General features: G+C 38.0%; 2 protein-coding genes across 3 annotated transcripts; one reads left to right on the top strand and one right to left on the bottom strand.

Moving 5' to 3' along the window:
- Positions 1-4,299: 4,299 nt before the first annotated feature.
- prkab1b (protein kinase, AMP-activated, beta 1 non-catalytic subunit, b) lies at positions 4,300-10,156 on the top strand. 2 transcript variants are annotated; one of them, XM_038283286.1, is made up of 9 exons: positions 4,300-4,458; positions 4,528-4,638; positions 4,711-4,857; positions 8,501-8,670; positions 8,758-8,851; positions 8,951-9,065; positions 9,457-9,590; positions 9,687-9,755; positions 9,889-10,156. In XM_038283286.1, the coding sequence occupies exons 3-9, from the start codon at positions 4,720-4,722 to the stop codon at positions 9,964-9,966; spliced, it is 798 nt and encodes a 265-aa protein (XP_038139214.1). In that variant the 5' UTR covers positions 4,300-4,458; positions 4,528-4,638; positions 4,711-4,719; the 3' UTR covers positions 9,967-10,156. The 2 variants fall into 2 exon arrangements, with proteins under 2 accessions (XP_038139214.1, XP_038139215.1); XM_038283287.1 differs by lacking the exon at positions 4,528-4,638 and having other exon boundaries at positions 4,310-4,458.
- A 1,451-nt stretch (positions 10,157-11,607) lies between these two features.
- Positions 11,608-14,136, bottom strand: pla2g1b (phospholipase A2, group IB (pancreas)). Its single transcript, XM_038283359.1, has 4 exons — positions 13,987-14,136; positions 13,747-13,903; positions 13,534-13,661; positions 11,608-11,823 (listed from the first exon to the last, which is right to left on the bottom strand). The coding sequence occupies exons 1-4, from the start codon at positions 14,018-14,020 to the stop codon at positions 11,708-11,710; spliced, it is 435 nt and encodes a 144-aa protein (XP_038139287.1). The 5' UTR covers positions 14,021-14,136; the 3' UTR covers positions 11,608-11,707.
- Positions 14,137-15,523: the final 1,387 nt, after the last annotated feature.

The following is a 15,523-nucleotide window of genomic DNA, read 5'->3' as shown; positions in this document are numbered from 1 at the left end:
CGCCCTCATTGGATCCATCCACATCTGGTACGCCGCTGCCAGCAACCAGGACAAAGGCCGACTGCAGCGTATCATTTGATCTATAGAGAGGGTGATAGCTGCTACCTGCCTTCTCTTCAGGAACTGTACACCTCCAGGACTCTGGGGCTGACATGAGAGATTCCAGTTGGCCCTACCTCAGCTTGGGACAAAAATCGTTTTAGACTAATTCTGAATACATGAAATCATAGCTTGTTAAGTTTTGGAGAAACTGATAGAGGCTTTTCTTGCAAGAAAGGGTTTAAATTTATTTTACGTCCTTAGATGGAGTGAAAAGTTCTGACTGGAGCAAGCCCAGCACACACTTTTATACTGTACAACTCCCAACAGACTCTCCCTTGGAACCATCCCACCCCTGCATAAAGAAATTTCCCACACATAAACATTCGGAGGAAAACAGCCAGTCATCAAAGACATTCCCTGTTAGGTTACTATGTCTTTTACTGACCAGATAAACATTTCACAACAACTATCTTCTGTTCATGGCAAGAGGGAGCCTCAAGCACCTTAGAGGGCATGTTATCTATATTTCACTCTTGTCTAGAGTGAGCAGGCAACTGCTTTCTGTCACCCCTACCTTAAACATTCCAGTGTAGAGAGTGGTACAAGATTTCTCTAAACTCACTCCTATTAGGCCAAGAAAAGGCACATTCTAAGTATTTAATCTCACAAATAGGCCGAGGAAAAACATGCTTTCACAAGCTCCTAGCTCCTATCCCTGCACCTTTCACTGAGTAAACAGGAAGAACTCTATCCAGGATAGGAAAGTAGCTCCAGACTGCTGAGTTCAATCCAGAGAGTCTCCAGCTTTACAGACAGCGACAGAAATGCATGACTCTCATCAAATTGGAAATAATCCCTGCAGAAAAAGAATAGCAAACATAGTGAATGGCTAAAATTCTTTGTGGTCAAACATATGACGGTGTGTTCATTAGTACGTCCCACCTTTGAATGTCAAGAGGTCCCTAAGCTAACTGCATTGGCACAAGGAAGCCTCCTGGTCCTAGCTCCTTCCTGGCTGCCACTGCTATTCAGATAGTCCTAATTACTGCAGTGGGTAGTAATTAGTTACATTTACTCAGTTACATTTACCTGAGTAACAATTTGAAAAAAAAAACTACTTTTAGGAATAGGTTTACTGTGCTTTTTACTTTTATTTGAGTAATATTCTTTTAAAGTATTGCTATTCCTGCCTGAGTTAATCTCTGAGTACTCTGTCCTCTGAGTCATTTGAAGTATTTCAAAATCAGGTAAACATACAGTAAACAGTATTACCTTTTTGTAGTATATATATAGTTCTCATTGTATGAATTGATTTTCTCAGTTTTAAGTTGGGAAAAATAAAGGTAAAAGTATTTCTTCTGCATGAATTTGTTATTTTATATTAATGACATTTATTTGTATATGTTTTGCATTTGAGTCTTTAAAATGTCCAGAGATGGGAAAAGTACTCACTTTCCGTACTTGAGTAAAAGTACAGATACTTGTGTTAAAAAATACTCTGGTAAAAGTGGAAGTACTGATTAAACTTCTTTACTCAAGTAAAAGTGACAAAGTACAGGCTTGTAAATTTACTTAAAGTATAAAAGTAAAAGTAGAAACCACTTTTTTCATGCCGTTGCCTACATTTTAAATGGATGTCTGCCAATAGGACTAGATCTCCGTTGTGTTCATTTTCAATCATCTCGTCGTCCATGCTACTATGCTAACGCCACCGCCACCAAGCTGCAATGATTTGCCGCCAATGAATACCGCCGAATCTGTCGATTCATCTTGTAGTGGTGCGTCAAATGCAACGTAGATTCCCATCCAATTAGATTGAATTTGGTATTGATGACGTGAAAAATAATAACGGTAACTCCATTGAAATGATTCAAAACTAAAGTAACGAGACAATTTTTTAAAATGTAAGGAGTAGAAAGTACAGATATTTGTGTAAAAATGTAAGGAGTAGAAGTAAAAAGTCGCCATAAAAATAAGTAGTAAAGTAAAAATATCAGAAAAATCTACTTGAGTACAGTAACGAAGTATTTGTACTTCGTTACTTCCCATCTCTGAAAATGTCAGATCTCACACATAAAGTCTGTTTTCCAGCATGATTTATAACTATTAAATCTGATGTTATTATCCAACAGTATTCAAGAAGCCTTTTTACTGAATACTTTTTTTCCACTTTCCTCGAATAATTTATTGGATGAGTACTCTTTTAATTTGCTTGAGTATGAAAACGTTAAAGTAGTGCTACTCTTACTTGAGTACAATCTGTGAGTACTCTACCAACCTCTGACTAATTATGGCGACCGCTGACGCATGTCCACCACTTTCTAATCAGTTTAAGGTATTTGAACGGATCCTCAGTCTCTCCCCTCTGGCAGGAGGCTGCGGTCCATCAGGACCAAAACCTCCTGCTACTAAAATAACTTCTTCCTGTCTGCCCCTCTGACACAGTTCTCATTTTCTGTAAATTTTCTGTCTTTTCTTAATATTTACATCCAAACTGTATTTGTTTATTTAACCTAATATTCCTCTGACATGTTAAACACTGTTTGGAAATGAAGATTGATCTGTTTTTGATTCTATCAATCTTATTTCACTTAACATGACCTGACGTCTGTACGGAGGAGGATTAGGGCCCTTAAAAACAAAAAAACATCTGCCTTATAAAACAGAAATGGCTCTTAACCTCTCACTGTTAATGTCAAAGTACAGATACAAATACTTTGTTCCTTTACTTAAGTAGAAATTTTAGGGTAATTGTTTTTTTTTCCTTCTCTTTACATTTTAAAAATAGACTAAGCTCATTTTAATTATGGCCTGTTGGAATAAAAAAAAAATGAAAACGATCAAAAAAATTTGTTTTATCCAGACAATAAATTTTTTTGTGGTTGGATTCGGTGCTGCACCAACCTGTTGTTCACCACAAACCAAAATAAATAGTTTTTCAAAGTTAAATTTGACACTTTTACCATTTGTTATAAAACTAAGAAAATTAAATATAAGAAAATTATCATCCAAATTTGTAAAAACAATTCATTTAATAGGATAGTGCAGTAAAGCTTATCTCCTTAACAATTTTTCCTGCATTATTTTTATTTTTATGCTTTAAGTCATTTAAAAAAAATTGTACTTTTACGCGTTTACTTGACTAAAAAGCTTAAGTTGATACCGTAACTTCTACAAAAGTGTTTTTAAAAAGAAGGATTTATACTTCTACTTGAGTAATTAACATTAATACTTTTGACACCTCAACTGTAATATTCGTACTTGATCCAAGCGATAATCATGACAGGGGCGGATTTAGGCAATTTGGGGCCCTAGGCAAAAACAGGCATGGGGCCCTCTGAATTGAGAAGACAACAATTAAAAAAGATCCATTATATAGAGACAGAAATGTTAATAGAATAGACATCCATTATCTGTTCTAGGTTGTGTCCCTCTCTTCTTGTCCCTTTTCTTCTTGTTTTCCTCTCTATGTTTTGTACTCAGCTGACTTTTCATGCTGAAAGATTTTTTCCAAGCACTAAGCTCACTTAGCTGATTGCTCCTTCCTGTGTTTCCAAAAAGGCCAAAGTAAATAACCCAGTCCTTCTTTTCACTGTAGACAAGCCATGATCTGCTTATCTGTTCTCCATTTTTCATTTGGATGAAATAATAGCTGCATGAATCATGACAGCAGACAAGATAGAGGAGAGCAGGAGGCGGGGTTACCAATCTACTCGCTCTGGAGAGCAGAGTTCGCTGCTTTTAGATGTTGTTGCCGAAGTCTCCAACAGCAGAAAAAAGTTGCTCGATTTGGGGCTAGAAGCATTTTCAAAATAAAAATGCTAGAGGGGTCTGAAAAGTGGCTAAATATAGCGCCTAAACCACTAAATGGTTTGGTGTTGTCTGTTTGGACCTTTCTGAACATGTGCAGCAAATGGACTGATCCAATATGGTGGACACTATTGGTTCCCACACTTTATATTATAAGATTTCTGATGGCATTTCAGAAACATAATTAATGTGCACAAATAAGGAATACCTCTTTTAACCATACACGTAAACAGAGTTCTGTGGGGCCCCCAGGAACTTGGGGCCCTAGGAATAGTATTGCCTAATTGTAAATCCGCCCCTGAATCCTGCCTTTGGCGATAGAATCCTTAGTAATTTGAATTAATTCAGAGATTATAAATCAGTGGATATTTTAGGGCCCTTATCCCCTGAATTATAAAATAAAAGCATGAGTTGATGAGTTGATAACCCTGTGGGTGTGAAAGGGTTAAAGGTGGGAGGGAACGGACTGGAGCCGGAAGAGGTGTGTCCTCCCTCACTGACACGCGCTCAAGTTTCCTCTAAATGGCGAAAACAGAGAAAACAACAGGAGCAGGAAACAAATAGGAAGGAGAACAGAGGAACCCTGTGGAGAAACTCTTCTCACCGGTCAGTCTCTATCTATTTATTCAGAGTTTCTTTGTGTTTTTTCCTAACACGGAAACTTCTCCGTTTCAGAGACGGAAAGCAGCGGCTGAAGGCAGACTTCGGATCTTTGTTGGAGCTGAAGCTCAGACCCATGCAGCTGGTCCCCAGCAGCGGAGCGGAGATTAAGCTGGGATCGGTTCGGTGGGTCCTCCCTCCGCCTGCTATAAGCTGCTGTGTTTCTACCTGATGATGATCTGGATGTTTGTGTTGCAGAGCTTCAGGATGGGCAACAGCAGCAGCGATCGCTCCGGCAGCGAGAGGTCCCTCAGAGATGGAGCCTCTGGGGGGAAGGAGGCTCGGTCCAACATCATGCTGGACAGCACGGAGGATGCAGAGCTGTTCCACAGGGAAGACCCCAAGGTGGGTCCTCCGGGCCCCGGTCAGGGGCCACAGCTGATGGGCACCAAACATGTTTGCTTCATGTGATTTTTGCACAAATTAATTAAGTTTTTTTTATAAAGCAAGAAAGAAAAGTAAAAAAATTAATAAAATAAAAACAGTTGGATGAGGAAAAACAACATGGCTGTTACATTTTCCTCATGCTGGAAACCATCAAATCAATCAGCTGAGGTCATGTGACTGACCTGAGTTCAGTTTCTGTGCTGCAGCTGAAACCATGAGGAGAACCCAGCCTGAGTGGAAATATGTCTGCATGGTTTAAAAACAGGATGTCTGATGACTAGAAGTTGCAAATAACCATTTATCTAACCTGTTTGTGCAGCAGGGTAGTGGAGGCGTAGTGGTTAGGGCATAGAGCTTGGAATCCAGAGGTTCTGAGTTCAAGCTCCACTCCCACTGACTGACACTCTGGGTCCCTGAGCAAGACCTTTTAACCCCACACTGCTCCCTGGGTTAAATGCAGAGAGTTAATTTCATTGCTCTGTACTTGTGACAGTGGAATGACAATAAAACACTGACAAAGAAAAGATGTAAAACTTGGAAGACGATCTCACTGAAAAAAATAACGCAACCGTTTTTGGCATTAACCTTATGATATGTAGTTACTTTAACACAATTGTTTCATGTTAGCAGGGTAGGACATAAAACAATTGTGTTAAAATAACTAAATATGATTAAGTAAATGCCAAAAGCGTTTGCATAATTTTTTTTTCCCGGTGCATTAATACACAGGGAAGTCTAGAGTTATGTGATCTGAAGAGAACCGAAAAGGTTTTAAATATTTGACCTGAAAGATGAACAGTGCTGCACAACTGGATTTTTTTAGAGCAACGTCAAACATCCAAAGGTCATTAAAAGTCATTAAATTATTATTTTTTTAATGAAGGCCTTAATTTGCATTAACATTCATTAAATGTGATTACAGTGGCATTTAAAATGTTTTATTTAAAAAAAAAAATATATATATATATATATATAAACAATTTTGTGAGATATTACATCAGATATAACTGGTTCTGCGTGTTTGAGCAGAACTGCTTCCAGTTGATCGTAAAGCTGCATGTTCGGAAAAGAAGCTTGAGGCGGAGAAAAAAAATGTAGAGAATGGCAAAATGCAAATTTCAACAAAAGTGGCTGGAAAACTAGGAATTTGGGAAGGATTTTGCAGAGAGAGACAGAGTGTGTCATGGGTACACTGCAAAAATGATCTAGAAATAGGTAAAAATTTCCTAAATTACCGGTAAGCGTATTTACCCTTAATTTGAGCAGGTAAATGAGATAGTTTGCCAATGGAATGAGTAATTTTACGCTTAAAATAAGATAATTAGATATGCTCTTGAAATAAGTGTATTTTGTCTTGCTCCATTGGCAGAATGTGTCTTTTCCTCAATCCAAGAACAAATGCACTTATTTTAAGAAAAAAGTGACTAGTCTAGATTTAGATTTTTTTACAGTGTACTTGTGAATGGCATTAAAAAAATTTCTAAGACCATTAAATTAGAGATACCGGTACTCGTTCTAGTATAAACCCTGATCCATACATTTTCTGTCACGCTTTATCCATGCTGGGGTCGGGAGGGGTTGGTTCACCCTGGACAGGTTGCCAAGGGCAACACAGAGACGAACAACCATTCACACACAAACTCGCATCTAAGGAGAATTTAGAGAAACCAGTTAACCTAACAGTCACATTTTAGAACTGTGGGAGGAAGCCGGAGTACCCGGAGAAAACCCACGCATGCTCAGGTAGAACATGCAAACTCCATGAAGAAAGACCCCCGGCTGAGAACCCCGGGTAGAAGAAGGTCATTTTGGGCCAAATCATAAGACGTCTCCAGATGTTTATGTCTGGAAACCATCAGCAGTAGGAGATCAATGTTTGTCCACCATGTTTTTCCATTTGGATCTGTCAAAGTTTCTATTTTCTATGTGCTCAGTGCAGAAATTAAGGCTGTGCAGAAAGTGTTCGAAGGGATGTGGGAAACTAGAACTATGTAATTTGGCCGTGCAGAGCTTGTTGACGCATCAAACATAAACCAGGAATAGGTCACATTACAATCCGTAGTTTTACATTTGACGGGTAAAAGTCTAACTCCTTCCAGCCAGTAAGAGGCGCACTTGCTGGCTCTCAATCCGTGATGTTTTCCTGTCAGCTCTGCTAATGCTTATAATAATGTTCAGTAATCATTAGCAAACATTTAACACACCAGTTTAGAAGAAAAGCAGCAACCTTTGTGTTTCTCCCCTTTGCTTCTTTAAGTCAGCAGTTATACTCTTAAAGCCTGACTGAAGTTCACCTTCATTTTTCTTCTTCTTAATTGGCTTGCATCGACCATGGCATTCTAACCAGATATAAACACTGATATATTTTGGACCCTCCAAATGAAAAAAAAACAACAAAAATTTTTCATATACTATGTTAATTTTTAGCAGAAATAATGGTTTTATTTTGCACCGCTATAAACATTCTCTGGATTTATTATAATTTTTTTAAATGGTCTTTTTGAAGAAAAGTTTTTAGGTATGACCTTTAAGGATAATTTCTTAACATCTAAAGCATAATCTTATCCAGTTGAAATAGAACCGTAAAATCTAGAATGAAGTTAACATTTCTAAAATGAAGTCAATTACCTCTCATTTGAGCAGGTTAATCAGAGGATTTGCCAATGGAATTAGTGTTTTTACTCTTAAAATAAAAATAATTAGATATTTTACACTTGAAATAAGACAATTCTTATTTTAGATGTAAATCTTATTCATTTTTGCAAAGTGTCTCACTTACCTCCTCAATTTAAGAACAAATGCTCTTATTTTAAGAAAAAACCAAATTTGATTTTTGTTTTGGAAAGAATTAATGATCAACTTTACAAAAAAAAAACACAGAACCAGAACCAAACTCTCCATTAACTGAACTGTACACTGGAAAATGATCTAGAAATTAGTAAAAATGTCTTACATTGGGTGTATTTACCCTTAATTTGAGTAGGTTAATGAGCTAGTTTGCCAATGGGATGAGTGTTTTTACTTCTAAATAAGATAATTAGATAATTTGCACTTGAAATAAAAAAATGTAATAGTTTTTTAATATTTTAAATGTAAATTGTCTTGTTCCATTGGCAAAATATCTCACTTTCCTCCTTAATTCAAGAAAAAATGCACTTAGTTTAAGGAAAAATTACTTATGTAGAATAACAATTTGTTTGCAGCGTAGGACAGTTCTGATTAGGGTGATTTGAATTAAAACAGGCTCTTAAAGTTAGTTTTGTAAAGTTTTGCTTTAAACAAGGCTTAAATAATAATGGTTTAAATACAATTGGATGTTCTTTCAGAAAATGTTGGGTCTTAAAGTTTCTTTACTCCACTTAGGATAATTTGATTTCTAAAACAGTTGATGATTAATTTGATAAATCGTGGATGACGGGTCTCTTAAGTTCAAACCACGTGTAAAACACAGAAGTCTTGTACATTTAAACTAAGGTTCAGACCCACAGATGATGGAAATAGGTCATATGTTTGCTCCATGAATGTCTGGGAGCCTGTTTAATCTCGGCTGGGTGTCAGGCGGACGTGTCTCATTAATAAGGTACCTTGATGTTTCTGTCAGGCTTCACCAGACATCCAGGAGTTTCTGGCCTGGCAGCATGACCTCGACTGCGACAGCAAGGATCCAACGCAGGCCAGACCGACCGTGTTCAGATGGATGGGGTCGGCCAAGGAGGTCTATGTGTCTGGGTCTTTTAACAACTGGGCCACCAAAATCCCGCTAAACAAAAGGTAGCAGAACTTCAAATAATATCCGTTCTCTTATACCTGACCTGATTCTTGATGTTTTTATATAAATGTGCAATGCTCTTCTTGCAGTCAGAATAACTTTGTGGCCATTGTGGACCTCCCTGAAGGGGAGCACCAGTACAAGTTTTGCGTTGACGGACAGTGGACTCTGGATCCCACTGGGGTGAGCAGGAGCTTTAAACCTAGACTAGTTTTTCCTCGTTCTTTAGTCCTGTCTGTTCTCTGGAGCTGCTTTAGCAACCTTCTGCTTGTGCTCCGACAGCCCGTGATAACGACCAAGACTGGTACAGTCAACAACATCATACAGGTGAACCAGACCGACTTTGAAGTCTTCAATGCCCTGGAGATGGACTCGCAGGATTCAACAGACCTGTCAGGTAAACGGCGGCAGACTGATGGGCTAAATATCAATAGAAAAAGTGATTAAACACTGAAGTGAGGCCTCTGACCGGCTGCTTAAAAAGAAACTGTATTATAAAGAATATGTTGAGATCAGGAGAGAGCAATATTCCCAGCAGATAACAGTAAGGTCAGGGTCCTATGGCAGCAGACCTTCTCTGCTTAATTCTTTTAAGCTCTGTGTTGTTTTTTGGAAATGCAAAAGTTCATCAAAAAACATGTTTTTTGGTTCATAAAGTGAAATTTAAACCAGCTAAAAACAATCAGCTTTGAAAAAATCAAAAAACTCTGATCTGTAGTTTTCATCACCCAGCCTGTGACCATCTTTTTTTTAACTTTTTTTAATCTAATGTGATGTTTGTGCTTCAGACTTGTCCAGTTCTCCACCCGGACCCTACCAGCAGGACGGATATCTCATCAAGCCAGAGGATAAGATCAAACACCCTCCTATCTTGCCTCCCCACCTGCTCCAAGTCCTGCTCAACAAGGACACGGGGGTCTCTGTGAGTCAGCTGACGTTCTGACCTGGAGGTCTCAGCCTCTGTAAGAAACTGCTTCCTGTGACTGATTTAAAAACAATCCTTTAAATCTTCCTCCAGTGTGATCCGACACTACTTCCAGAGCCCAACCACGTCATGCTGAACCACCTGTACGCCCTCTCCATCAAGGTAATGCTGGTCAGCATTTTAACGGATGATTGTTCAATAATAGAATTAACTTTTAGGAGTTTAAATGTTGGAGAATTCGCTATATGAAAGCAGACGATGTTTAAACTGCTGCTGTAACCTCTGTGTCTTTCAGGACGGGGTGATGGTTCTCAGCGCCACTCACCGATACAAGAAGAAGTACGTCACCACCCTCCTCTACAAACCTATATGACCCTCTGAGTCCACCGTTCTCCACAGCTGCTACTTCTAAAGTTTATTGGAAACAGGACCAACCTTTGTGACCAAGCCTCAGAAAATCTGATTTTCTTAGATCTTTTATTTAGTCAAACTGTTTTAATGTTCCTTCATAACGTTCCGTCATGTGAGTGTGTGAATAAATCAGTAAAGCTCCTCCTCTTATAGATTCTGTTCATGTTGTGGCTCATTTTGTTCCCTCTCTGAGTTTTTACTATAATCTGTTGAAGGGTCAGCCTGGAGGCACAGGAGTCACCAGGTTTTTAAATTCTTTATCAGAATGAAACAAAATATGTATTAAGAAATAACCGTATGCTTAGACTGTTTATCTAATTAGTCTGCCTTTATTTTTAGCAGCTTCTGGATTAATCTGATCTTCACTTATTGAACAGTAATTTAATTCTGCTTGTTAAATAAAATGTGCAGAGACAGAAACTCTCCACATGCGAGCAGACTGAGTTTATTCAACTCATTACCTTCTAAAAAAAAAAAAAATGGTTTCTAAACTTTTCTTCCTCTGCTCCATTTTGCTTTATGATTCACACCCCCTCCAATGAACGTCAACCTTCTTACAGTTCAACAAAGAAATGGTAAAATACATAATGCTATAAATAAACTATTAAACTTCCATTTTTCCCCCTCTATTACCCATGTTACCTTTCTTGGTAACTTTGATTTAAAAACCCCTTTATGGCAAACAAGGTGAAATCCATCCATCCATTTTCTGACACGCTTATCCCCACTGGGGTCATGAGGGGTGCCTATCTCCAGCTGCCTTACTGGAGATAGGGCAACACAGAGAAACAACCCATCACTCACACCTAAGGAGAATTTAGAGAAGCCAGTTAACCTAACAGTCATGTTTTGGACTGTGGAAGGAAGCCGGAGTACCCGGAGAGAACCCACACATGCACAGGGAGAACATGCAAACTCCTTGCAGAAAGACCCGGGCCAGAACCTTTTGCGCTACCCACTGCAGCACTGAGCAGCCTCAAGGTAAAATCATGAGGTTAATTATGATCTGCAGGGTCCATCTGTCTTAAAGATGAGTTTAACTGCTTCATAGAAAACCACCAGTTATCAAATGTTACCTGCTGTAGATTAAGTTAAAAATATAGATAAAAAAAATAACTTGATAAACCAAATAAAGTTTATCAGCAATATCTCAAATTTAAAAAAAAAAAATCAGCAAATATCAGCATTAATGTTTTCAGGGTTGGATTATATAAAACAAATATGTGTTAAGTGTCATGATTGATTTATTTTTTTATATTAAATATATTAGGGCAAGTAAATTATTTTTATAATTACATTGCATCAACCTTGATATTTGCCATGTGAATATTTTTCTTTGGCATTACAGAATAAGGTAATAAGTCCTCTTCTGTTTTCCATTAATACACTGGGCTTGAAAATTTACTTTTTTTGGAAGTTTTTCTCTGAGTGCCCTATGAAGGGTTAAAGGCTTATTTTTTTAATTGTAAAATAGTTTTAAATTATGTAACAGAATTCAACATTTCAATAATAATAAAAAATACTAAAGTGTGTCGCTCATCATGGCCCCCAGCTATTACACCAGGGCCCCCCTGTCTTAAGAGATAAGAATAACCAGAATAGATCAGAATAAAACATCTTTTATTTTAAGGTCACTGACAAAAAAGACGTTATATTCTGAAGGCAGCTGTGATCCACATGTGGCGGTGGGTGTCTGATGCGTCTTAACAGTACTGAGAACCCAGGTACTTGTTATCAGGGTTGTAATTGTACCGAGCGAAGCATTCAGTAGCCGCACGGTCGCACTCGCAAGCCGCAGCCTCGCACGAGTCGTTGGTTGCTGCAGACAGACAAAATTAGGAAAAAAAATATTAATATTAGGAGTTTAAAACAAGAGCAGCTCAAAGCAGAGTAGAAAGGAAAATGGTTTACAAATAAATTCTGAAAATAAGATCTTTGGCAAAATAACTCAGAGCTCAGATCAGACAGCGATCCTCCATTAACAACCGTTTTAAACTCTACCATTGAATCTCAATGTGATTTAGGTTTAACTTTAACTAGGACGCTAAACATTTTGGTTCATCCCATAATATCTGTTTGGGTCGTCTTAGATCACCTAGGAGCTCCAGCCAACACGCCATCAGCTCTTATCCACTTAAAATTCATCTGTACCCACAGCATGATGCTGCCACCACCGTGTTCCATTTTCCTTATATGGCTTCCTTATATGGATTCATGGACTCATAGTTGTTCTACCAACAGATTCTCTCTCCATCAGAGTTACTGTAGGCCTAATGGCTTCCTCTCTGACTACCGCCCTTATCTGGTCGGTTATTTTAGACTGCTAACTATGTGTTGGTGGGATTTCAGCTGAGCTGCACCTTCCGTCTCCTGATAATGGATGGAAGAGCATTTATGTTTTCCATTCCAGGCCTTCATGCTGATTCTTTTTCATCTTCTGAGGCTAGAACAGAATTTCATACTTTATTTCAATTCATACTAAGATTCAATGATAAAACCTTTAGATTTTCTGTGAGGTATTGGAGCAAAAGGAGATTAATATTTTTACTAGTAAAGCTTGTCATGTGTTTATTTGCAGAAGATCTGTAAAATACCAGGCATTTGTATTCCAAATACAGGGATTATTAAAAGAGAATCTAAATAAGCTAAAAATAAAACAATTTTTTTACAGCAACGCTGCAGTGAACGTCTACAACTTATATAAAGATAGAGCCAAAGATCTCTTGTTTAGTTGGACAAAAAAAAAGAAGCAAATATTATCCATTTACATCATCTACTGCAGGGGTATGGGTCATGACCCCACAAGAGTTTCTTACAATCACAAAGATGTGATCAATAGATATGGAGATCAATATTTAAAATAAAGTACATATATGTAAATGAATCATGAAATAGGAAGATGTCACACACTGCAAAAACAATCTAGAAATAAGTTAAAATTCCTTAAATCAAGTGTATTTTACCTTAATTTTAGTAGGTAAATGGGATGATTTGCTAATGGAATAAGTATTTTTACTCTTAAAATAAGATAATTAGATAATATGCACTTGTAATAAGACAATGCAGTTGCTTTTTTATTATTTTAAATGTAAATTCTCTTGTTCCATTGACAAAGTGTCTCACTTACCTCCTCAATTCAAGAACAAATGCACTTAATTTAGGAAAAAATTATTATTTAGATTTCAATTTTTTGCAGTGCATGTATTTGTTTTTCTATTATTATTTCTATTATTACAATAAATAGTAAAATACAAGATTAAATAATGAAATTTCCCATTAAAAATACATTTAAAATGATTTATTAAACTCTGGAATGTGATTTTAATGATAGATTATTTTACACATTAGTATAACAACTTATTTTTCTATGTATAAATAGATCTGAAGTGAGTCTCCAGCTTGTTGCTAATTTATTTTTGGGGTCACAAGCTGAAATCTGCTGGATTGTTGCTGCAGTTTTATGTTCTTTGAGCTACAAGATTAACAACAAGACAGTGAAACCTAAATAACAGCTTCCTGTCGGTCTTACCTGAGCAGTACGCATGTTTGTTTGAGCAGGTGAAATCATAGCTGATAATGTGGGGAAGGTCGAAAATACCGTCACATCCAGGAATCTTTCTGCTGTTTTCGTAACATTTATCATGAACTTGGCAGCACCTTAAAAAAAAAAACATTAAAACAGAGAAATTATTTATTCACTCCTGTTAAAATAAAAGAGAAACACAAGAGGATCACCTCCTACCTGTCCACATCGTCCACCGGAGTGCCACCTCCCCCTAAGCCACAATAGCAGCCGTATTCGTTGTAATCCAGAGGATTAATACCCGGCTGGGTGCAAATGATCATCTCTCCAAAGTGCCAGACAGCTTTGGGGACTGTGCCCGCACTGACCAGACATGCTGGGAAGCATGAGAGAAATAAAACCTCACAGAACAACCTGGATGGGTTCTTATTTCCCCAAGAGGAAGTTTTGCAGGCTTACCGGTGAGAAGCAGCAGAGGAAGCGTCGCCTTCATGGTTACAGAGGAAAGGATGTGGAGTTGGTGGCAGTTTGCACCAAAGAGAGAAGTCAGATAAACAAGCCAGGTGGGGAGGAGGGGTGTGGAGGGGGGCGTGCTCTGTTCAGGATGGTTCTTGCTTGGACCAGTCAGGTCCGATGGGTTCCTTTTGCATGGTTTATCTGTGTTTGTCCCTGAGGAGATGAAATCCATCCACACAAAGCCTCTGAACAAAACCTTCAGTAAGATCCACCGTGGTGCCATAAGTATTCAATCCCTCTACAGCATCGAGGTGTTCAACCCCATCCTTCTTGACCAGGTGGCTAAAGAGTAAAGAGAGCTGAGTGAACTCCAGGGTGGATCCACTTAAATGGCTTCAGGGGTCATAACAAAGGTGATGGACATCAACTGAGCCACTAACTTTTAGGTCAAGTAAAAGTGCATAAACCTTTAGGAAATAGAAAAGTTTCGAAAGACGATAACCAATTAACAATGATCAAAACTGAACCACAACCCTGAAAATTACATTTACTCCCACAGAAGAATAGTGTATTGAGGTTTCTTTGGAGTTAAATCTGCTCCATGTTTGTCCGGTCCTGTTGGGTATACCTCTGGGTTATATGTTCGGCCCCTGCTTTTTGCTGTCAACATTACGCTCCATTTGGCTCTTCCTGTCAATGTTTTCACAGCAAGGTTTCTTGAAGTGTTACGTTTCAGTGAAATGGTGGATGGCAGACAGATTTTTGTAATTAGGGAATGAAAAAACTGAAATCCAAATATTTGCACTACTGACATTTATTTGTACGGTGTAGAAGACCCCCAGGTCTCATCTAGGGGTGTAAATCACATCCATCATGGCGATTTGATTCAGTATGAATTTCCTGACCCAACGATTAAATTATTTTCTATACTCAAGAATACACCACGATATGATTCGTTTCGATTAATTAAGTAAACTTTTTTTTTTTTTACCTTACAGGCTAGACGGTGTTTCAAATTTGAAATCAATGGCAGCTGTAATATCATCATGCATTTCATTTGAGAAACAACAGCAAATAACAGAAATAGCAAAGTTGTACTCCACCTAGGCCTATGAAAACTTCCTTCACCTAAAAATAATTATGCCTCTGTGTTATAGATTCTGAAAGGCCATGCATAAAATAATACTGCGAGTGGAACGAGGGTAGTGGCTGAAGGAAGCGAGGTAGGAGGGCAAAATAGGTTTAGCGCCACCGCAGCGCAGGATTACGTCCAGAAGCAAATGGATAAAAATAGACCAGATGAAAAAAAACATGAATCGTTACTGTTGCGGACTTAACGATGAATCGGATTGTTGGCTGTTGGATCGATGCATCGATACAAAACGATTATTATTTACACCCCTAGTCTCATCAAAAGATACATGTCATGTTTTCAAAATGTGTTTATATCATAAAGTATCTGGTTTATTTCTGCTTTATGTAAATCCTTTATTGTCCCACAAAGGGTAAACTCAATCTCTGCATGTAACCCATCCAATTG

This window comes from Cyprinodon tularosa, unplaced genomic scaffold, assembly GCF_016077235.1.
Source record: "Cyprinodon tularosa strain WSP-4 unplaced genomic scaffold, ASM1607723v1 ctg192, whole genome shotgun sequence".
In the NCBI taxonomy this organism is placed as follows: Eukaryota; Metazoa; Chordata; class Actinopteri; order Cyprinodontiformes; family Cyprinodontidae; genus Cyprinodon; species Cyprinodon tularosa.
The sequence above is the reverse complement of the archived record's forward strand: the minus strand, read 5'-3'. Positions and strand labels throughout refer to the sequence as shown.